Genomic DNA, 25,093 nt, shown 5'->3' with positions numbered 1-25,093 from the left:
TTCCTGTTTTGATTTTGTGATTAATTCGGGTGTTTCTAATATTCTTTTTTTCTGATTTCCCTAAAGTTTCCCTGGCTTGTGTCCATATGTCTTGTACATTAGTGCCATTGTCCTTCTGTGTTTACCTGTCTTTTTGTTATTTCATCTATTCATCCATGAATAATGGAGCCCATCCCAGCTGTTACAGTGCCCTGAACAGGCTGTCAGTCGATCACAGGATTTTTTGCCCAAAAAGCACAAACAAAAACAATGGCATTAAGACTTAAAGTGTCACTGCATGAGTGGCTTCTTGTTTCAGCTTATCTCTTAATCTGGTTCCTGTCTTACTTTGATAAATCACATTCTCATGCGTCCTGATTTTATTTTCTTGCTTTTGTTCCCTTCCTTGGTGTTTGTCAGCCCCTCCATCATGGCAGATTGTGCCTACATGTGTCCTGTCTGTTGTGCTCGCTTGCTCATGCCCTTTGAATTTGCCTGATGATTTGGATCCCAAAAAGTCTTGCCTTGTGTCCAGTATTTGGTCCTCAGTACTGTGCAAGGAGAACCACAGCACATCAGTATATTAATATTTATATTGAACTTATAAAAGGTTGTGTCAGTGCACATGAGAACAATGGATTTACAGCCACAATTCCCATATCACTGCGGGCCACTGTGGCTACTGAATTAGCACCTAGACACCATCTGAAAAGAGTCAGCTGCGGCAGAAGTTCGGAGTAGGATTTAGCATCTGGCATACACATATAGAGCTCCCCATTGCTGACATTCAGGACCCTGGACACTGGATGCAGAGGTAACTAAAGGCTTGAGAGCAGAGCCATGACCAAGAAGAACTCCATAGTTAAATATTAAGCACTGCTGACTGACTGCTCACAGGCACAGTAACAAGATACTGCTTGTCAGACGAAGATGAATTCACAGCATGACAGAAAACACAACCAGCGTCTCAAGTTTCCCAGATAAACACTGACACCATGTAACAAGCAGGGATCAAAGATGTTACTCGCTGTCGAGCTCTAACATGGATTCATTGATTCGATGGAGACATAAGCTTGTTATTGCTTGCTCTGCACTCTTTCACATGTGCTATTTGTAGATTATACAGCCAAGAATCAAAGGAAAAACAATAAGATGTAGTAAGAGACAGGTCCACTACATGCGTAGCACTTTTTGTTTTTACTCTCAATCATTGACTGCCATGCTCCATGTACGCCACACCTGTTTCTGCTTGTGAACATTTTTATTTTGTACACCTAGTCATTCTGACTCATTTAAGGTGTCTTTCTTTTGTGCTGCTCGACATACTTCATCATCATTCTTGAACACTTGGCGTTTACAGCCCAGCGTGGTTGATGCACATGTTTAATATGTGAAAAACCTTTATTTGTAATCTTTTTATACATGTACAGTGGTCCCTCGCTATAACGCGGTTTACCTTTCGCGGATTTTTTTGGTGCGATTTTGCGTGCTTTTTTTTTTTTCTTACAGCGCATTGAGTTCTGCGTCCTGATTGGCTGTAGATCATTGTCAGTCAGTCTCGTGCTGTGTCTCCTGTACAGTACAGAATGCGTTCAGCTTGTCAAGTTAACATAAATCTTCTATGCTAGCTGTGTGACTCTGAAGTGCTGTACTGTATGTTTGCAAGTTTTCTCCCCAACAAACACAACAATTTTGACGAAACGTTTTGCACCGTCAAAGGCAACCGCGGGCGCTTTTGGTTTCATTCTATAATACTGGACTTATTTTTCTACGAATGTTTTATCATTGAGAGTTTAAATAAGAGAGAAAAGTGTAAAACTGTTCGTGCCTGTCTGAGAAAAGTGTATAAAGTGTGTAGTGAGGGGTTTTACAGCCTTAAAACATCTATAATAATTGTAAAAAAATAATAATAATAATAAAGTTGGCTACTTCGCGGATTTCACCTATCGCGGGTTATTTTTGGAACGTATAATTCCCGCGATAAACAAGGGACCAGTATGCCCACTTTTAATTTATTTTTAATTAATTAAACACCTTTAATGGTTTTTTTTTTCAGTCTGGTTTTGTTCTTACTTGCACCAGATTATATATTTTTTATATATTTTTTTTAATTGTGATTTTCTTTGTATAACTTTCCTAATACAATCCACCCATCCATTTTCTATCTAGGCCTGTGGGGGCTGGAGCCTATACCAGCAGGGCAGGAGGCAGGGTACACTCTGAATAGGTTGCAGGTTTGTAAAAGAGCACATAGAGAAAGTCCCACATTTATGCACTGCAGTGCATAAATTTAGACTCACCACTTCTAAAATGTATGTCTTTTGGACTCTGGGAGAAAGCTGAGACTAAACTGGAGAGCAGCCATACAGGCACTAGGAGAGCATGCAAAAACAGACAAGGGCCCGAGCTAGCTAGTGGATTAGAAACTAGGACCTTCGCACAAGGAAAAGATGACACTGAGCCGCTCTTGGCTAATATTTTGTATTCCCGTCAGTCCATCTGCCTCCGCTTTAAAGTACTTTGGGTCAGCTCCATTTTCACCTCTTATGCACTGTGGAGTCAACATGATATGTTATTAAGAATCCATATGATGTCTATTGCTTTGTTTTGTTTTTTATCCACTTAAATTTCCATTTGCATTTTGGTCATCTGATAAGGTGCAGAGTTGTGTTTTTCAGTGCTTGGCGACTCAGACAACTATTTTCCAAACCCTGGGTTTCTGACATCATTTTATAGAACAGCATCAGAGTGATAACAACTTCAGTCATTGTACAGTCTTTACTAACTAAACATAATTTAAGAATTAAAACATAGCTTTATACTTTAAATATGCTGGTACAATTTAGTACAAAAATAAAAGGCAGAGAAATGCTTCCGTACACAAACACCATCACGTCATCAGTCACTTACTGACACTCAGAAACAGAAGAATCCTGAGTGAACCAGTTTGGTATAGTATCCAGCTATATAACAAAGAAGAAATTAGAAATACTGTATGATAATTTACTTTTGCCTTTTACATGGGGGCCACGGTGAAGGCTGAGGTGGGAGTATCCATTGAAGCTGAACCGCCACTAGATGGTGCTTTGGATCCACAGGGGAAAAAAAGAAGTCCAAAATGTAACTGATCTGTTTGCCTTTTTGCACACAAATACAAAAGTCTTTACTATAATCCAGGTTATTCATGCAAATGTGTCATTTTTGAAAGAAGAAGGTAGTCCAAATGGTGCCTCTTGTGATACCAGCATGTCTGTGATGAGTTCACCTTCCTTGCGTTGACTCAAAAAGTTACATAAAGGAAGAATATCCCACTTTTTCTTCGAATGTCCTCTTGTGGCCACAGCTGGTAGCCGTACAAAAAATGTCCGGAGCAAACTGTCTTTATAATTCTGATATATGAATACACTCTCTTTATCTCATATACACACATAATAACGAATCACATTCACTCAGTTCTTTTCTTGATTTGTTTTCTGCTCGTAAAGACAGCGTGTGCTATGATTTATCCCCTTGGAGAACCTGCAAAAAAAATCAGCGTTTATAAAACAGTTTTAGATTTCCATGTATTTGTGTTAGCAGCATGTGTACGCGTGCATGTTTGTGATTTGATTGGAATGATGATGCTTACCTACCTGGTTGCGAACTTTGTGGGATTTCTGCATCAGCACTCTCCATTGATCATACAACTTCATGGACATGCTGCTACAACCGTAGGCGTGTTTCCGCACCCAGCCGAAGAACTGCTTCAGCTCCCTGCGCAAGGTGGAGTTGGAGTCTCCGCTGGATTTTGAGTCGCAGGAGCCTGACATCATTCTCTCTGCAGGGAGGAGAAACCAGTAAAAAGGTATTAGGCATAGAAAAGGAGTGTGTGTGTGAATGAAGCTTGTAATAAGAAAGTGCTTTGAGTATTCAAATTGAGTCGAAAAGCCCTATATTAAGTACCAGTCCATTTACCATCTGACAAAACTTTAGTATAGAGTCTATACTATAAACTCTTATCAGGACATTGCACATTGGATAAAAACCCCTTGGATGTCAAGAGACACTTTACACTCATTGGATAGCAGTTCCTCAGTCACAGGGTTGGCTTGCCCTAAAGTAAGGGATTAAAGTGGGTGGGATTGATCTGGAACAGCATTCTGGCACTTTTAATAAATGAGTAATCAAATCTGAAGATTAGGCTGATACATAATGCCGAGGGAGTTAAATGTCTGTGTTGCAGTCTGGCATTGCTTTCAGCTGCCAGCGTGGACACGAGATCCCACACCCCACTTCACCCTCAAATCAGTTTTTAATTCCTGTGTTATGTTCACCTGAGGTGTCAATGTTGCCTCTGCGGTACTTTAGCATCTAGCTAGCACTGCAGAAGGGGAGCTAGCATAAAGATGTAACTTTTCAGTCAGCGCAGGTGTTTCTGTGCAGCATCTCATGCATGGTGTCTTGGACGCTTAATGTATTTCCCAAGGAGAGGAAGATAAGGACTTTTCAGCAAGTATTATACTTTTAATGTCCTAATTCATTCTTTTTTCATGATGTGAAATCTATTTCTAAACAAAATGAAGCAGGATTTTGTGTTATTCAACATTTGCATTAAAAATATTACGTTAAGAAATTCAGTACAGTTTAATAGAGGCTAAACTGGTTAGTTTTCATGCTATGAAGTTACAGTAACGCAGGGTCAGTGTTAAGTTACATGAAGGGCAGCAGATAACAATTTGAATTCAAGCCGATGATGCTGATGAGACTCATTCACCAAATTTTTACTTTTATACTGGCTTTATCCCGTCTAGACGTCAGAAATCAGCCATACAGTTTATTTAACATCTCCTTATATCAATTTGAATTCAACTGGATGCACCTGGATAAATCAAAAAAGCAGCAGTGATTCAACTTCTCAAGAAGATGACTTATTTAAAAGGGCTTAACTGAACCTCAAATGATCAAAACACATGCAGAAAACATCAAACATGGAAAGGTCATACTGTGCGTGCAGCAAAGTAAGGAGCTGCTGCTGATTCTGTTATTGTAGCTGTGGTGCTGGTATGGTAAATGGTAAATGGTTTGCACAGTTTGAATTTTGAGGTTATACACTAACAGTTAGTGACTAACTGTATATTCTGGGCTTATGCCATGCAAAACACCAAGGCAGAATTTTCACCTGGCTCAAATTTGGGGCTGAAAGTTTAAAGTAGTTATAATGGCAAAGGGAAATAAGCAAGTAATGCTCCAGTATGTTAAGAATCTGCAGAGCAGTACTCAAGCAAATGCAATTTTTCACTGTCAAAGACTTTTAAAAAAAGACAGATGAGTGACTGAAAAGACTTTGAGGAGAGAAGGGGAGACAGGATTAAACCCCCCTCCCTGATTTGTGCTTTTTCAGCTTGCCCTTGCAGAAACCCTTCCAGAAAATGGAAAAAAAAAATCAAGGTTTTATGAACTGGGTTTTGTTTTCATAGTTGTGGTCTTTATTCCGATCAGTTATGATAACATTTTGCACAGCAGTTATGTCTGGGGAAGAAACAACCACAAGTGCTCACTACTTTGTGAACATGAGTAATGTTTTTTGAATTTTTTGTTGGTTCTGAAATTGTTTATTTTACAACCTATTGCAAGTAAAACATTATCAAAGTCTGGTTTGATTTTGTAATGTCAGGTTGGGCAAAGATTGCATTATGTTACATTGATGGTTAGGTTATTATTTTTTATTGTCTTTGACTGGATTTGTCTAACATAAGTAAAACTGCCAGTGCTATAAAAAACAACCTGGAAGACTGACCAAGAAGTGTATAAAACAGTACCACTGAGACATTGAGGCTGCCAGTTTTCAACAGCAGGAGCGATCTGTGGGATATGCACCCTATGATGCCTTAAAATGCTCTTAAAAACCTCAATAATGGACAAAAAATGACTTCTGAGTGCCCTTCTGACTGTGTACGAGTGTGTGCTCACCACTGTGGGGTGTGGAAGCAGCAGTCGGGTGGCTCCACTCACTCCAGATGCCAGCCTTGCGAGAACCGTAAATGCCCACGGGATTACATCGAACCTGGAGAAAATACATCATTAGAAAGGCTGAAAGCTACTCTGAAGTACTTAATCATTACACATCGAGACATATCCAACGTACCTGGACGAAATATACCGTTCCAGGTCTCAGTCCAGCCAGTCTACAAGAGGTCTGATTCCCAACATCCTCCATCACCTACATGACAAATCAAAGACAAACACAAAAGCGCTGAGCGCTGGAGGTCTGACCACAGTATTAAATACCAATGGGCAAAAACTAAAACACAGGACCAAATCAAGATGCAGAAAACACAACCGCAAACCATGTACAGACCCAAACATGCATGAACCTCACATTGTTTGGTGGCTGCTGATCAGCATGTTTATGAAACTATTTTAATGTAACCGTGCCTGCTGGGTAAAATCTGTTCTCTATTATTTATTACAGAGCTGGATATGCTGGGACACACACACAGCAGCGCTTACAGGTACTCATGCAAACAGCATAACTGAAGACAGGCAAATAGAGAAGAAGAAAGGCACACATGCTGCAATTAATAATCTTGTCTAATAATCCTCACTTTCTCTCTGGCATCAGTCTATAAACACTTGTTAAAAAGGACTCAAACAAAAAACAGAACATGGAAATTACTGGCATCAAAAGTCTAATGATGTGATGTGGGGGAGCCAAACAGGCAGAAGTTACAGCTGAGCGTCTTACAGACATATTGAAGACATTAACAGCTGAGATGTATCCCTCCATTCCTCAGCATGACCTCATGATTAGGGCTGGTTCAGAGGGAAATGGTGCTTTGTTTTCACCATCGACCCTTTAAAACCACTCTGTGTCGAGTCTCCAGCTCTCCTCCTTCAAAATCATATCATCCCTCCTCCGCCTTGCTCCACTCCCCGCCTTTTCTTTTTCCACTTTGCGAGTCAAGACTTGCTTATATTACATCGGTGTAATTCCCCCTTAATTACAGGAGAATCTTCACTCTTACCCAGAGGAAAATGATTTCTGGGAAGCACCATCTGCGCGTCTTAAGGTTTTACACTGTGTTTTTCATTCATTAAAGGCTCGTGCGGAGTTACACATACAGTGGCTTTGGGCTGTAGCTTCTAGATTTATGACTAATGAAAATTTTTGACCAGCCCAACTATTAACTCATCTGGCAGAGGAGGCCTCAATCAGGCTACATCAGAGGTGATTACAGCACAAGGATGAGAAACAGCTGGGACAGTGCTGCTGTTATACAGAAAGAGACAAAGAGAACAGATTTGCATCCTTATAGCTATGGATTCTTGTCCTCTACCTTCCAGTCTTGGCTGTCCTCCAGCCTGTAGCGGATTTGGTATTTGGCCTGAAACAGGAAGTCTTTGAGAGCAGGCGGGGCCTCCCAGCGAACGCTCAGCTGGTCCTCCAACTGCCCGACGCGACTGACGGTCACACCCGATGGAGGGTCTGTGGTCACTGGAGAAGGAGGAATGGCATCAGGACATTAAGCATCACATGCAGAACTGATAATGAAAAACATAGTGAATATATTTAGGTCCTGTAGTGCAGGTGGAAACTGCTTCAACATCTGCACACAAAACGTCTGATCAGTGGCATGCCACATGATGTTTATCCGTTACTTTGATAGTGGCAAACATACAGAAAGTGCAGGAAGACAGAAACAGAACGCGTGGATGTAATGGTTCCATCTTTTTATGTCTTAACAAACAGTTAATAGCTGTTCATGAGAGATTACCCGACTCATACATTTGATTCCCTGCTGTAAGCTGTTGCCTGTATTACTAATGTATGTGTTATAAAGAAATCAAGATAGGAAATAGTCTGCTCTGCGAGAGAGGCAAATACTGCCTTGAATTTTATCAAATAGCTCTAACAGATGCTGTGGCTGACTAGAGGTTGATTTGAACCACTAATCTGAATTAAAACATTAATGTCACAAGCATTTTTTCTAGTAAAACAAAGCGTATTACAACAACAAAACTCTTTGCTTAGGGCCCTTTCTCTACTTCCTTATGTTTACACGACCAAGCAATCCATTCAATTTCAATTTTAAGCAGTAGGAGTGATGTCTTTATGTGTAACAACACATTGAAAGATTGCTCAGTGTTGCCGGAGGTTTGAGGTCTCTAGGCGCCTTTTAGTTTTGCAGAGTTGACTTGTGTGAGCTGGAAGAGGCATGTTCATCTGACAACAATTATCTTTTCAGCAAACAAACATGTGGTGACTGAACATTATATTAACTTTTCTCGTTTTGGGGCTTTTGAGATCATTTCAGTATCTACTTCAGCTCCTTTTTTTCAGAATGCCATCATTGAATAGCTAGTAAATAAACAAGCTGATCAGAGGGAAGAAGAAGAAGATGGGAAAGATTCAGTGCAGGAAAAAATGGGAGTTGACACAAGAGGCTTTTTTCTTGAGAGAGATTATACAGTAAACCTAAGAGTAAAATAAGATTACTAATACTTTATTGGACACACATAGGGCTCAATGCAATTATAGCCAATGACATCTGCAGATGGAAACATAGGTTTTGTTAAAGTACACTGTAAAAAATACTTCCTTTTGTACAGGAAACTTTACTGTTAAAGTCTACCTTCTGTACTCTGCAACAACAGTTTCTTACTGTATATAATATTTTTAAACCTGTATTTCATATAAGCTTCACTGCTTTCTGGCTATCATTACACTGTAAATGTAACTGCATGTGCTACGGACACAAGTCCTGGGCACTTGATTTTATCCACCTTTGGCAAAGGGACTGAAAATACCTGCATGCAAAGATGGCCCAGTGCTTTTTTCCATATATCATTTTTCTTCTGGCTCATATGTCCACAACTATAAGAACGGTTTATAGGCGTATTCAAGACACTGAAGATGCACGCAGGCTATATGCAACTATAGGGGTCTTGACCAAACCATGAAACCACACAGAACATCCACAGCAGTCAGACTAATTGCAGCACAACGGAAATAAACACGAGAACATGTGTAAAATAATGATTTGAATGTAAACATTTATATTCCCATAAGTTCTTGCGCTTGCCAAAGAAAAATATTTCATTATGTGCAGTAGCTTGCTCTTAACTTCTTTTCCTCAAAGGCATCAGAAGTTACAGTATTCGTCCGCATTCACCAAAAAACGGTACATTGCTGTAATTTTACACCAATTTGTTGCAGTGTTTTAACTGAAATAATTGATTTTATGCCACGGTTGATAACAAATGTATCTCTTTCACAATGCAAAACCAACATTCGACATGGGTTTTTGTGTCATTTTCTTGAAATGTGAGATTTCTTTTTTCCAGTTACATAATAATAAGGACCAAGGAGATCATTTTCTTTCTTTTGAATCGTGTTCTTCTATCCACTAAGTCATTTCCTTTTGATTTACTCAATAAAGGTAACAACTTAAAAATCAACAGAGACAATTTCTTTGTCCTGTGTTAAACTTCTAGAAAAGAGTGTTCCTGTTTCTTCACACTGTGATTGTTAGGCATGTGGCAAAAAACAGGGCTCGCAGGACTCGAGGCTTTAAAATAACAGAATATATATTGAATATGTGAATATATATAATACAGCATCTTTGTTCAAGATGCTAGAATTGAGCATAATTTAAAGTTATGACAGTAAACTATTGTTAATTGAAAAACTCTTTTTAACATCTATTTAAAAAAGAAAGACAAATGTTCCAGTATTAACAGATAAAACACACTGGGGCAATAACAGAATGATAGAAAAGTGTCAAATTGTTAGAAGAAAATGCTTATATATATATATATATATATATATATATACATATATATATATATATATATATATGTATATATATATATATATATATATATGGTAATGGTATTGTTCTCAGTCAACAGCAAATGTGTCACCCTGAGCATTATATGCATTTGGCAGTAAAAGTCAATGAGACGTGACAGATTACGGATGAATCATCGTTAACATATGCCTTTCCTCAACACGTCATCATTTCAGAGTCAGCGATGCAAGTTTCCTCTAGCCTCTCTGTTCAGAGGATTCCCTGTGAGTAAGAAATGCAAGGGAAACTGTAGGTGTTTCCGCCTCGCCTTCATAGCTGATCAGACATGACCATATACTCCAGTGAGTCACGGCACCCCGATGCAGGTGTGGTTGGTTGCTGTGTTTCATGACACGCTGCTGCTGTTGTGGTAACTACTTGAATAAAAAAGGGAGGCCAGTGCAGAAACCTCCCACTCTCTCTGCCTCTGTCTCTATACTGTTACCAGGACCTGCCCAGCCCTCAGGGTGTGTAAACAGGTGCGTGCATGCATACATTAGGAAGAAGAAAGGGATTACAACTTGATGGACACTTGTTTCCTTGCCAATGACGTGTTCACCTTCGAAACTCCATATGGGCTTCTTCCAGTATATTGTCAGGAACATGTCAGGAGTAAACCAGGTGAAGAGTTCTTAGCTAATCAGGTTGTATTATTTCCGGCCCATGTCATAAAGCCTCAAAGCCCAAACTTTTCAAGCCTCGGGCGTCTACGGCCGCCTCAGAAACAGGATTAGTCCCAAGGATCAGCCAGGAACATTCCTAGACTAGATAAAAGGGGGTTATAAGGTGGTGTGCATGTGTGTTTTTTCACATTTGTGTATGTGTGTGTGTCCAGTGAGCATGAGTAAAAAGAAAACAAGCTCATCAAAAGGGAGGGCGTTTCCAGTCATCACACAACTTTGCCTATCCAGGTGTCAGCATGCATGTGACTGAATGTGTGCATGTGTGTCTGTATGTGTGAGTGAGTGTTGAGGATAATGATGTATGCTCCGTTGGCTTAAACCGCACTAAGCTAGGCATAACAAAGCTTTAAAAGGAATTGCCTCTCAGTTTCTATCAGCGAGAAGCCGGATCAGTGCTTGTGAACAACTTTCTTTAAAAGGCAGAATTCACAGAAGTCAAGCCAATGACCTGTCGGTGGAAATAAAAGTTGTTTCAATCACAGGTACTGACTTGGGGGCCACAAGATAAATCGAAAAGGAGTCTTGAGATGATGAACCTGGCAAGGAATCAGCGGCTTAGTCTCACTGAGGAGCTTTAACGTTATTTAAAAATCCCCCCACCCCTCCAAAACCATCTGATAGTATCTTCTAATCTATACTATGTAGTGTGTATATTGTATAGAGCTGAACCAAGTATAGAATACTGTATATGATATTTACACTTTAAGAAATGCCTTAATAAAATGTGGCAAAGAAATTTGACATAATGGTAACAAATTAGAGTGAAAATCGCTCTTTACGAAAAATACAGCATTTTATTTTTTTACATCTTTTTTACCTTCCTGTTGGATTAGAAAGCACTCTCATATTCCTCAAATCAGTATGAAGCAACTGAGAATTTCAGCTTAGTTTAAGATAAGACTAGAAACAGACAAATTCATTAGGTATCCTGGCTTTGTGCAGACTTGAAGTAACTGCTGCTGGCTAAGAAAAGTTTTGGCAAATAACCTCCTGTAAAACCACAAATTGGTGTCGTTACACTATGTTTTAAACAAATGCGATGCATTTTAGTGGCACTTGAAGGTATGTTTTAGATTTAGCATTCTTAATGACAAGGGAAGCTAGCTGCACAGCAAAGAAGGTGGTCTAGATAGTTTCTTGTCACTCTCAGTAAGAAAGATAAAGGCTGTATTTCCATAACTGTGGGAGTGTGACTTTAAACTAGCCTGGACTGGACAAATTGGCGGTACTAGAATTGGCTAATTTTGTTAGAAAACATCATGGCGTCCTGCGTCAGGTACAGTGTTTTCTCAAAGTTTGCTGTTGGTCTTGTTCTATTTGTAAAAATTACAGTGTTTCATCTTTAATGTTTTGAATCAGTTATTTTCTCATGTTTAATCTTGGTTTTGCTGTGAATGTTCAAATAGTGAATTAGCACAAGGAAATTCACTCAGTGGTTGAACCTCCGGCAGATTGGATGAAAGATCAGGTAGACATTTTTTCCTTCTGAAGGCTAACAAGCCTGAAAGGTTGCTGCAAATCATCCTAGATTACAGCCAGAGGCCTCATCGACACTGAGATCAAGGCTCTCAGAGCAGCAGATGAAGCACAAGGGTCAAAGCGAACTTCTTCTCACACTCACCCACGTCTAGGATGTCAAGGGTGATGACATCAGAGGTAGCCCAGCCTAGCTGGTTTGAGGCCTCCACCCAGATCTCGTAAGGTGTGAAGAGGTGCAGGTCCTGGGTGATGCTGCAGGAGTACGGCTGTGTATGAGTGTAATCTGCACACTCTTTCTCTGTCCCATACCATCTGAAAGAAAAACAAAAAATACTGAACTCCACACAGCATTCAATAATGATCCTTCTAAAACACAATTTATTCCATGACATGGTACAAGTTGCTAATTTATCCAGCTCTAGCATTTCTCTCAAATCTTTATACCAATTGAAATTGAATACAAACTATCTGTAGGTGCAGCATATAGACTTATTTTCCTTTTGGTGTTTTAAAACGGTTGATTCTTCTTATTATTTTTATTTAAAATCTATATATTTTATAGCGCTTATACCCCATATGAAAATCATTTTTAAATGTTTTGCTTCCACACTGAACGAACGTCTCATGACACTACTATTATTGAACAGCGTTCACTCTGGGTATCATGTGTGTTATTGTTCTTGAAAATAAATCCAGTGGTATTTGGATTTGTTTCCACCTCTACTTAGACTTCTTTCATGGGATTTTCTAAGGAATGTCAGTATTGTAAAAAAAACCCCAAAACAATCTTATGAAATATACTGATTTTAACTGAAAACATTTGCGGTGGGCTTACTCGTTTAAAACCTTGGCTGCATTTTCATGTTTTATTTTGTTTTTCACTTCATCCATTAAGTTAGGCTACTGAGAAATGTTACTAACTGGCCAAAAGCCCTCTGTGCCAACTGGACAGTCATAGCACAATAGTAGTAAGTAAGCATGAAAGGTCTCGATGCTTGCTTAACAATCCAGTTAAGGAAATCCCAGAGAGTTGATTGTGTTCATCTGGATGCAATGTTTTTAGTGGGATAAAGCTTTCATCACTCATCCAAGTGAATTCTTCAGTCTCTAAGACTAAAGAAATCACTTGGATGAGTGAAAATGCTGCATCCAGATGAAAAGAATCAACTTTCTGGGTGAAAGGCTTTCTTTTTTTCCCAGCATGGCGTTGATAGGTCCACTATAAGACCAACTGTACAACTACTGAAAGACTTTTTTTAAAAATGGTTTAGGTTTCTCGGACAATGTTGGAAGAATCTATTGCTGTGAAAGTTATTCCTTTTCTGCTTTTGCTTTGTGTGAAAAGTGAAGCTTTGGCTGTCTTGTTCAGGTTGTCTCATTCACACTCTGTGAGCATAACTCTGGTTTGGGGTGTTGCTGTTGTTGCTCTGAGGCTTAGAGGTTTGATGGTGGGTTTGCAGTGGTGGATTCCTGTTTTTCCATGAAGTAGTTTTGCTCTTTCTTGTCCCTTAGTTGATCATTGCCCCTTAGATCATTGATTTTTTCTATCCACGAATCGTGCAAACCAAAGTAACTATGTTGGTCAAGTCAAGACAAAACTGTCTGATTAGTAACTGCAATCTGATTACAACGTTTAGAACAGTGATGTAATGAACAGTAACTATCTGCTTGTCCAAAGCTGAACATTCTCACATATAGCACACAAGCAGAGATTATCTGTCACAGATGTGTTCTTACTAATGGAACTACTCCCTTTGGTTTAGGAAAATGGGTGTCGGCTTTCTAGAGTGACACATGATAGCCACCAGCTAACTGTTCTCACATGGGTTCATTTGGATACTACACAAACTGTGTATTAGGGAGCTGGCAGGATAAAGTGTGCTTAATTTGCAGTCCGAATGATTCAGATGTTTGCATTCTCGTGCAAAGCTGTGTGTGTGTAGGTAATGTGTAGATAGTAGTGTAATTGATTTAGATCATTTAAAAAACAGTGAATTGAGTCACTTGTAAAAGTTAAGCTGCAGTGCGTGTGTGCATACCTGAGTTTATACTTGAGCTTGTACTGCGTGCTGATATTAGTCTCTCCTTTTCCCCCCGGGGCCCAGCTACAAGTCAGGTCTTTGGTGTTCCTGGACCAACAGGTCAGATTGATTGGCTTCACTGGAGGCACTGGGAGACAATGGGGTGAAGATGGACAGAGAGTAGGACGAAGACAGAGGGTGGGGGAAATTTGTGAAGAGAAAAGAGAGGAGAAAAAACATGGCAAAGGAGAAATGATGAGTGAGGGTACAAAGTGATATTCCTCTGAAATAGCTGTTGTTTTGGGGTTTTTGTTACTGGTGTGTGTATGTGCATGTTCATCTCTCAGAACACAAGGTGCTCAGGTCTAGTGTCACACAGAGATGAAGATCTTGTTGATTGCATCTTTCTGTGTGTGTGTTAGAGAGAGCGTGTTTATGGTTTTGTGTTCTTGCAGTTCTAGTAAGCATTCTCATCACGGTTAATAATAGTAGTAAAAGCTCTTTAAACTTACTGTAATGAAAAAAGACCAAAGAATACAAAAGGTAATGAACACAGATCGCATTTTAAAGACTTAAATGATGTAGAACATTATTATCAACACCAAGTTAAGTGATTTATATAATTTGGTTTCTTCACTTATCTCTCACTATGTTTCTAAATCCAAACATAAAGTACACAGGCTATACTCACTGGACACTTTATTAGGTACACTTTGCTAGTACTGGCTAGGCCCCCTTTTACCTTCAGAACTGTCGTAATGCTTCATGGCACAGATTCAACAAAGTGCTGGAAACATTCCCCAGTTTTAGCCCCTGTGGACACGAGAGCTTCACCCAGTTGCTGCACATCCCCGATGTGAATCTCCTGTTTCTTTACATCCCAGAAGTGATCTATTGGGTTTAGATTTAGTGACTGTGGAGGTCATTGAAGTACATTATTTAGAGAGATTATTTGAGCTTTGTGACATGGTATGTTATCCTGCTGAGAACATCCATCATCAGAGGACGGTGGTCAGCAACTACACTCGGCGGGGGCTGTGATGTTTAAACGATCCTCGTTTGGTGCTTTGGGATCTGGAGTATTCTAAGAAAATATCCCCCACACAATTACACCACCACTGCCAGCAGACTGAACCACTGATACAAAGCAGGACGGATCCATGCTTTGATGTTCTGAACCTACCATGTGAATCTTGCAGCAGAAACTCATCAGACCAGACAACATTTTTCCAGTTGTTTATGTCCAATTTTAGTGAGCCGTGTGAATTGTTGGTTCAGTTTTCTGTTCTTAGCTGACAAAAGTGGCGCCTGGTGCGGTCTTTTGCCGCTGTAGCCCATCTGCTTTAATGTTGAACATGCTGTGCGATCCAAGATGCTCTTTTTCATACCTCGCTGCAATAAGTTGTTATTTGAGTTACATTGTTACAGTCTGGCCATTCTCCTCTGACATTTGACATCAACAAGGCTTTTTCACCCAGAGAAATGCCATTCATTTCTCTTTTTCAGACCATTCTCTGTAAACCTAGAGAAGCTTGTGTCCCAGTAGATTAGTAATTTTAAAATGCTCTGCAACCAACAGCCACGTCACATTTAAAATCACCTTCTTCTCAGCAAGTTGTGCTGACCATGTCTGCATGCCTAATGAGTTGCTGCCATATGATTGGCTGATTAGATAAATGGGTATACCTAGCAAAGTGGCCAATGAGCGTATGTTTTTTTCCAGGACCCACACCTGCCAGTTCCCTGCCATAATAACATGGATGGCATTACTAAGTCTTGCCACCCTGTTAGTGAGATTATTGCTATTTAACTGTCACTATTCAAGTCCTTATATGTCTACTTGTATTCTGGCTACAAAAATAAGCACATTTTTCATAGTCTCATACTGTTTCAGAGCAAACAGGAATACGCCATATTAGAGTTGTCATAAGCCCCAAATCAGTAAGTTCTATGAAGTTTACTGTACCAATAAAAAAAAGAAAAACAGTACGTCTCAAAACTGTAGAAGTACAGACATGTGTGTTTGTGCGTGTGTAAAATGTCAGGCCCATACTTTATGAGTGATAGTGCGAGTAATGGACCACACAGGTGGTTAAAGCGTCGGGCAATAGAGGCCTCTCGCTGGGCCTGAAGGCAGGAACACTAAACATAAAATACAGCTACAAATGTGCAGGGACACTTAAAAATCTGCCCACTACCTGGTTGCTGTTTCCTTTTACTCCCATTTCCTTTTCATTCCATTCATCTCTTTGGTGTATTGCTCCTCTAAGTCCTCGCCTGCACTTATACATTTATGTAACATTTCCTCGTAGCGAAGCAGAGAAGCAGATGCAGAGAATCGTCAGAGGAATAAGATTATTTTAAAGTTATACATTTTATACTTCAACTTACTGCCAACATAGAGACAGGAGCCAGCCAGTATGTGTCCCTTGTGATTGTGACAGACAAGGTTGTCACCAGATGTTTGCTTGGAGGCATTGAGTCCTGCCAGCGTCACACTGAGGTTAGTCGCGCTAAGCACTCTGTAGAAGGAGCTGGGCAGCTGTTGACCATTCAGTGTCCAGAAAAGCGAGCTGGCGTGGACGCCAAGTTCGGGGTGGACCCAGCAGCTGGCTGTCAGGTTAGACCCAATGCGAAGTACAGGGTCCTGAGGGTAGATGATTGCTACATCTGGAGGAGGGTGGGAGGACATGGATATTAGAGGGAGTATGTCTTTCGAATGGTTTTAAAGTTTAGGCTAATATTTGAAAAAGTTACTGCCTGTGTTCAAGGGGCACTTCAGATGTACTAAAGTGTAGCTGAAGACAAAATATCCAATTATCTGCTGGAACCTTTATTAACAGTTTCAGAATTGTGCCCTACTTCCCTTTCATTTTTGGAGCCTAGTGACTTCGCTCTCGGCCCCTCAACTTTCTGATAATGCTCTGGTGCTTTTCACCACCTCCAGCTGGATAATGTTGCTCTATTTCAAATTCCTGTTCCCTGCTTTCCAGAACCACTCAGTCCTGCACCGTGCTCTCAGGTTTAGTGTTTCCTGGCTCTAGTGGAGCTTTGTTAGCAGGGCAGTGCTTATCTTGTAAGCTGAAGGCATGCTGTTTCTGGTCATAACATGGACATGTCCTAACATATTAGTCAACGTGTTTTTATCATCTTGAGACACTGCTCTGGTTCTTTTACTCGGAATCTGTTTCCAGCATAAAGTCCCTCACCCACAGATGGGTTCTGACTCGTCAGACTCCATCGACAGCTAAACTGGTCCTGCTGCAATGTGGATATGAGGGGCTGCCAGGCATGTTAGCAGAATCCCTGGCAATTTTATTTCACAGCTCCACTCCAACAGCTTCCTGAGCCTCTTACTACAAAGCCACACTGTACACCCTACAAGCCTTTTCCCCCCTCACTGAAACCCCTAACAGAATGCTACACAGTGCCACCATCAATATATGCTTGATGCCATGCCTGTGCAGGGTTTTACACTCTGTGCTCCCTGAGCTCATGAGCACAGGAGTTCAAGAGTAGCAAAGATAAGTTTCAGTATTTATGGAATGCAATGGCTGAGCGTGAATCAACTTATTGTGAACAGTGAGACCACTGAGGCACACACAAATCCATATGGAATCTCATCAATGGTGGAGTTAGACACTCCCATGGTTGTAGCTTGGTTGATTTTGCATGCCTGTCTCAGCATATGCATTCATGTTTGGCCACCACATGTAGCTGCGGGCCAATGTCTTCATTCTTGAAACCCCTGAAATGGCCTCATGAAGTTGTACTTGTGCTGGAATTATCAAAAGGCTTTCCCACAGTATGAAGCCCTCATCCACACATCTTCTACCTCCAACTCACGTTGTCGCCTTACGTAGCACTGCATGTAAACTCTACAGGGCACCACATCACAGTCAGCCCAGTCCTATGTCTGATTCACCTGTAAAGGTTTGCTGTGCCTGGTTTGCAGTGGAAATCTACTGAGTTGTCAAATTTAAGCCTTCCTTATATTCCATGACGTAAACACAGGCTGCCCAGCATTTTAGCTGCTGTAAGTTGTGTGATGCCCTATTTTCCTCTAAAAGTCAGATCAGCTCTTTTTGGTATGTCACTATCACCCTGTGTTTTGGCAATTAGGTATTAATTCTTTTGTTCTTATTTTACGTGTAAGCGGAAAACGATGGGCAAAGCCTCATTCCACAGCCTCATTCCTTAGTTTGTGTTCCAACAGTGCTGCCCTGCCCAGCGCATCACATTTGAAACATCACTGTCATGAAGGTGGTTTGCTGCCCCCTTTGCTCACTGTCTGCTGCATGGTTGGCTAGCTCAACTCCCTGCTCCAATCTGATTTTGTCCTCTGCTTGTGGTGGCTGATTTCTGCACACCATCCTCAGTGAAGCCACATTTCAAATTCCCGCACTGAGAAAAAATGGCTTTTTTTGTACATTACTTGAAATTTGTTGAAGAAAATTCAGAAGAAAATTAACTCTGAGTCAGTTTTTCTTGTTTTTCTGTAAATCCACCAAATGAAAATAATCCAAATGTTAAAGCATTAATGGGACAACTGGCATTGCACTGATTAGTTAGTGCTATTTGTGAAGAAATGTAGTTAATGTTTGGGATTCACAGGTTTGCCAGCCTGTTATGTAACAATTTACCAGTGAGCAAAAGATAACTGCTTATTTGTGCCATATTTGTTGCCCGTTAAGGAACCTCGTCCTGTTGTAGATTATAGCTTTGGTACCTGTTTAGGACTGTTTGTTTTATATAATAGCCTCGCCTCTGTCAGTGCACCCCAGGGCAGCTGTGGCTACAATGTAGCTTGCCATCACCAGTGTGTGAATGTGTGTGCGAATGGGTGAATGACTGAATGTAGTGTGAAGCGCTTTGGGGTCCTTAGGGACTAGAAAAGCGCTATACAAATGCAGGACATTTACCATTTACCATAATTGTTGAAGGTTGCGAGACCCACTTCTGCTGAAATATAAGTTTTAATATAGAAAAAGCACAGCCAACATAGCATGACACTGATTACTTTTGTTTTGCCCTCATTTAGACCCCTAACAGAACGTTAGAGTAGCAATAATTAAAATCTTACTGAGAAAAAACCCTCCAAAGTTTTTCTTTTTTCCAGTGTCCTGTCTAAACCATCTGCTTCATGATTCTGTGACAAAAATCTGCAACTAATAAGGGATGAAATGTCTGAATTGGATTATCTCTCACAATCAAGCAAATGTGCATGCTTGTGCATGCTGAGCTTCATGCTGTAGTATGTAGTGCAAATGCTTCTATGTAAAATTATTTGGGCAATGCAGAGTTTGCGCTATTTTGCGATAAAACATCTGACAGAAAGAGCACAGACATGCGCTAATGCAGTTTCGTTAGATCTCTTAACCCTCCCTCTCTCACTTGCATTAGCTAACACTGACGCAGTTCAGTTTCGTTGCGTTTTTGTATTTTTAGTTGTTTTAGCAAAGAAGCTGCTAAATGGTCAGAGAAAGAGTTTAGCTGTTTATCTCTTTATCTTATCTGACAACTGAAAGTCAAACAGTGGAGCTTTGATCTCACTACACGTGAACAAAATGATAAAGGAACAAAAAAAGATGGGGATATGGAAGAGAAGAGAGGAGACAAGAGGAGACGAGAGTTGAAAAAAATGACGCTAAGTCCAACGTATTGAAAAGCGCGGAACTGTGGAAAACCTTTTATGAAGGAATGAGCGAGGAACACTGACTGAGAGCATCAATACTTTGTTAGACCTCTGTAAATCTGTGCCCGGGGCCACATCTATTCAGCTGCCAGCCACCTTGCGCTTACAGACAATGTTGTGGGTCTTTTATGGAGGAGTCGCCTTTGAACAAGCGAAATCAACTGTAACTCCGCTCCAATATTAATATGGTAACCCCATCTTGAGCTCTGACACAACACTTGCACACATTTATGCACACACAAATGAACACAAACAAACACTTGCACAGAGGCTGGGTTGTCTTTGTCACCGGATACAGTGAACTGCGATCCATCTGAATAACAATCAGTGTTTATGTATTCCAGGCACTGAGGACATTGCCCCTGAGCAGGGTGCGAAGCCCCTTTAACACTCCTTCAAACACGGCGGTTCTAGACGAAATTACTGCTGTTTATTGCCTCTTGGACACACTCACTGGAGGAAATGGTTTGTAAAATATTATTTGTTTGGAGAGGTTGAGGCAACTCGAAACACAGCTCTCATTGGGGCAGGAGACGAGCTTAAGCCTGCGATGGAGATGGATGAAGTTACGGGGCGAGTTCAGCCGAGGAAAAGTTTTGAACTTTTGTTTGAGAGTGAAAGGTCTCCAGTGGACTTAAGCGGTATTGAGGCTGTCAGTCTTCAAAGGTACATGCCACCTCCTCTTTGTATTAAAAAGCTCCTCTCACTCATTCATGCAACGCTTGAAAGGCAGCCAATACTTTTCTCTGTCTGCTTAATAGAAGTACATGTGGAACTTTTTGAGGGGCCGCTTGGACAAGCCAAGTGAAAGAAGTCACGCAACATTTAGTGACAATGAGCCATGCAACGTCGTTGGTAAAGAGACCGAGGAAACAGCAACGGATGTTATTTGTTTCTCTTGAGTTTTTTGTTTTTTTACAGGTTTACATTTGAGTTATTTAACTGATGGTCTTATCGAGAGAGATTAAATTAGCTTATCTTAGTTTAAATAGGGCGCACAAAAGGAAAATATAGGATAGAATAAGTTTGTTTCTGATTAAAAGTCTGTTTTGTTTTTAAAAAAAGTTTTAAAAAAATATGATAATATCCTACATAAACGTCTCATTGTTTGTTCACAGAAAACTAAAAATGTAAAAGTTTATGAGCTGCAATGAAAACTACTTATATGTTAGTGCAAAAAAAATCCACATTTAAACTGTTTTACTATGGTGGCATTCGTAAACCGCAGCATAGTCAGTGAAAGGGAAGCAAAGTCCATTATTACAATGAATAACATGGTAATGACCGATTATGTCGTATAATAAACAGCAGGGTGGCTTATGATCAGGGCCCATTGTCTCCTTTAAGCCCTTAAAACTGTAGTTTCTTTTATTAGTGCCTTTGAAACAGGATGAATAGCAGGAGATCCTCACAGTGGAGCTGCTGTTTGCCAGCAAGCTCGCCATAAAAACTAATCCAACCACTTAAAGAGTGAAATGGACATAACTTTGATTTATTTAGATTATTGTGCATTAAGCTGGTGGTTAACATTCTCCACAACCCCAGCAGATGATGTCATTGTGTTGATGCGGTTCGTAAAGCCCCCATGCTCTCCATGTGTTTAACGAGTTATGGCCTGACTTGTTGAAAATCAGCCTCATGGGAGATGAGTTCTCTCTGCAGGGAAACGACCAGTTTACTACAGCAGGAGCCCATCTATAACATGAGCTGTCAAGTGGACAAAGTGGCCGTTTTCTTTTTTCGTTTTTTTAAATGTATCCAGAAAGCCAGCAAAGTGGATCCAGTGTGTGTCCCAAGGAAGTGATCTGCTGTTATGTAAGGCAACTTAGGAAAGAATCCGTGGAATTGGTGTTATTTTAGATTGGAAACACATTGTAAAACAGTATTATTAAAAAAAAAAAAAAAGACCCCTGCAATTCCTGCATGTTCTTATATGGGGTTCATACAATATTTCTTGTATGGAAACTATTTGTGGTCAACTATTTTTACTCTACTTGATATGAGCATAATATTTATTAGATTTATCCTTCTGTGTGTTTTTTCCAATGACTAATATTTCTTCTTAAGTAATTGTGTCCCACGTGGTATCACTAAAACACTGTTGTGCAAAAAAAAAAACTGCATTTCCCCCTTCAAAATCGTATTACTACAGCGTAATAATCCAATATTAACTTGCCTAATACATTTCTAAAACGTTTTACTGTAGTAGCAGCAAAAGTCTATTTTTACAACATATTTATCGCCAGAATCAAACATACCGGAGCAGGACTTACACTGTCACATGGTGCTGGTGTTTACATTGGGATATTAGGGTGACACTTGGTTTGCATTGATTTCTTCCGAAAACTACATGAATATTAAATTAAAAAATAAAATTAAAAATTAGAATAAAATAAAATAAAATAAAACATAACAAACATATATAGCCAAACCCCCCAAAGCCTTCCCCAGCACTATCGTAACTTTGCGCATCGATGGACATCTGTGTGCAACTTACGTGTGGACAAGGACACCACGCCGGGAATGTGCAGCGTGAGGAAAATCAAGCAGAAATCCAAGACGCCTTTCATTTTCCACCAATTACTTTTCTATATGTCTTGACTTCTCGTCCTCGTGTTGTTGCTCTGTCGCCTTTTTTTCCCGATCGATCCTGGATACAAATTACGCACAGCAGAAAGAGGAAAAACACCACGGGTTCCAGGACCGGATTTTATTAACTCTCGGGACTGAAGAAGCGCACTAGAAAAAGTGTGACCAAGTGTGGAGGCAAAAAAATCACCCTCTGATAAGTCTTGGAGTAACTTGTCCTCATTAAAGCCAAAAAAAAAAGCGTGGGCATTACCACGTCCTGTTTGCAGTCTTCTCCCTTCTTAATGCTTCCTGCAGCTAAATCATACACAAGTTCATACTTTTTAAGCCCCTCCCCTCTCTCTCGCTCTCTCTTGCTCTCTGTCTCTCTTCCCACACAGTCGCCAGTCATTTCCCCCTCTTTCCGTCCTTTCCCTGCTTTTTTTCTTTCTCTCTCTCTAAGGCTCTCCCCCCTTGAGTGATGGTTAGAGCCATTCACTTTCACTGAATCACTCTGTCTCTGTTACTTTCCATGCCTCGGGTCTGTGCTTTACAATTTTTCACCATATGAGGCTATTGAGTTAGTGAGTGCTACAGGAAAGGTTGCCAAAGCTAAATCTTGTCTCTCCATTTTAATCCTTGTGTCAATGAGGAGATTCTTTTTCTTCCTAACAGACTCCCAAGTGAATTATGACATTTCCTCATTAATTCTTGCCGAGTTCTGCTCAGATATTTAACAGTGTTATATTATGACGTAATGATAACTGTATCCCCTAATCCTTTTAAATAAATTCCTAAGATCTTTTAATGTGCAATTTTTGTTTTCTTTTGTTTGGTTTGTTGCAGGGATGTTACCATTGAAACGTGTATCTTTGTTCAGCCTGTGGATAGGGAATATTTTCATTTTATTGTTATTTTTTAATCTGCATTGATCGGTCTTGGAGCAAACATCTAGCCTACAGCTGTTCCACTTTTTGGGCACACTGGCATCAAAAATTAAATTGTTTAGCATTAGAGACTCTTTTATGTTGGCCACCAGGGTTTATTCAACGGGAATGCACGTGACGGAAATATGAAAAACTCGTTCCTTAACATTAACAGTTCCAGCTCTATTGTAGTGAAACTGCCAGCCACTATGGCTAGACACTGAATAAGCAATAGTCAAAACACAGAGCTGCCAAACACCCACAGACTGCTTCACTCACTGCTGATTTATTTCATCTTTATTCAGTGTGACCTTTCAGTCTAGATTATCATCATCAAATATGTAAACACAAGGGCCAACAGACTCATAGATGCTGGGAAGATTAACCAGTCTCCTGACCACAAAAATAACAGGCCTTTTTCTCGGCAGTCATTTTGTCTTGTCATAGTCTGGGTCGTTAACGTTAACAGTCTCGCCGTTCCCCCTAAACGTCCCACCGAATCAGTGGCTCCCTAAAATACATTTGCACCTGTGCTTTTACTTTAACAAGTTGAAATTTCACACACAACGTTTCTGAAAATGAAGCAGCTAAATGGAATTGGACCATTATTCATTTGAAGTTGTTCTTTGACAAGTCCAAATATCTCCAGTATAAAGGTCAGCTAGGCAAGGAAACGCCTCAAGGAAACTCATGAGTGATTCAGGGAAAAGGCAGTGGTCATAAACATCATGTTGTCATACATTACCGTTCATGTAACTTCAGCTTTCAGAAGACATGCAAGCAATGTAAAATATATGAATATATATAACTGAATATACCAGCAAAAAGCTGCAGACTAATCCAAGCAATAGAAATTCTACTTTTTGTCTTTATGGAAGAATGGATAAAATAAACAAAGTGCAGTCCTGTGGATGCCAGTAACATAATGTGCATAATTTTGAAAATAGGAGCAGACAATGAAGATCTCAAGGCTGATATTAACTGGAAACGTTTCAGAAATATGTTCATGCACGACTGTGCACACATGAAAAACCAGTGCCTGCTTATTTTGGCCAATCAGCATCTAATTTATACTGAAGATAAAATTCCTCAGAAGAAGAAGACAAGGGTGACTTTTGTTTCCAGAGAAGAAACTCCAATTCCACAGAGGAAAAGTTGCCCTCCAGCGGAGGTGTGGTATCAGCTCAGTTTAAATTCATCAGGATCTGAGTGGGAGTCCTCTGACACAGGAATCCGGCAACTCGTTGGCTGCTTCAACAGACGCTAGAGGAAATGCAGTGACATGGGTCACACTGCGATTGAGAACAGTGAGACATGTGGGGCCCAGAGTTTGTCTGGAGAACAGGAACATTTTCATGTTCATGGTTTAAATGGGCGCTGTGACTAATATTTGACTAACATGAGTTAGTCTTGCTTGTCCTTTCCTGGTTGAGTCAGCAGGAGTGCGCCCACAGTGCCAGCCTAACAGCCACGATGACCTTTAGGTCCTAGCCTACAGGGTCCGCCATTATCCTCCCTCAGAGAGGGCTCTTGTTTGTGGGACAGTTCCCGCTCGTGCTCTATAGTTATTTTCCAGGAAGCGTGAAAAGAACTGTGACACTGACGTGACTGTTTGTGTCACTTTTCCGAACATTTCGCTCATTCGCCTATTCGCAGTGTTAGAACAGTTAATTCATGGCAGACCTTTGCCACCATCTTGGCCCTGTGAGTGAAATTGATGTGTCAGTGTCTTGGCTTGTGGGTTTTATGCTGCTATTGTCTCCCATTTTTATTGGCACGCACACATGCACGCCTCTCTCACACTCAACATCCACGAGCTCCCTCTTCCTTCTCTGTTACATGTCGGAAAACACATGCATACAAAGGCAAACACTGCCATCGCAGTGTGGCATAAACAGTCACAGTGCCATGC

At 40.4% G+C, this 25,093-nt stretch overlaps 1 protein-coding gene across 2 annotated transcripts; it reads right to left on the bottom strand.

Annotated features, from left to right (window-relative positions):
• Positions 1 to 2,691: 2,691 nt before the first annotated feature.
• On the bottom strand, positions 2,692 to 22,887 carry crlf1a (cytokine receptor-like factor 1a). Of its 2 annotated transcripts, none has more exons than XM_082516898.1 (9): positions 22,185 to 22,887; positions 16,384 to 16,662; positions 14,011 to 14,140; positions 12,114 to 12,283; positions 7,296 to 7,453; positions 6,104 to 6,178; positions 5,929 to 6,022; positions 3,608 to 3,796; positions 2,692 to 3,498 (listed from the first exon to the last, which is right to left on the bottom strand). In XM_082516898.1, exons 1-9 carry the CDS (start codon positions 22,255 to 22,257, stop codon positions 3,482 to 3,484), a joined length of 1,185 nt encoding a protein of 394 aa, XP_082373024.1. In that variant the 5' UTR covers positions 22,258 to 22,887; the 3' UTR covers positions 2,692 to 3,481. The 2 variants fall into 2 exon arrangements, with proteins under 2 accessions (XP_082373024.1, XP_082373023.1); XM_082516897.1 differs by having other exon boundaries at positions 3,612 to 3,796.
• Between the last annotated feature and the right edge of the window lie 2,206 nt (positions 22,888 to 25,093).

Source organism: Aulonocara stuartgranti, assembly GCF_965226115.1.
Source record: "Aulonocara stuartgranti genome assembly, chromosome: 19".
Lineage (NCBI taxonomy): Eukaryota > Metazoa > Chordata > Actinopteri > Cichliformes > Cichlidae > Aulonocara > Aulonocara stuartgranti.
This window is presented reverse-complemented; position numbering and strand designations above follow the sequence as displayed.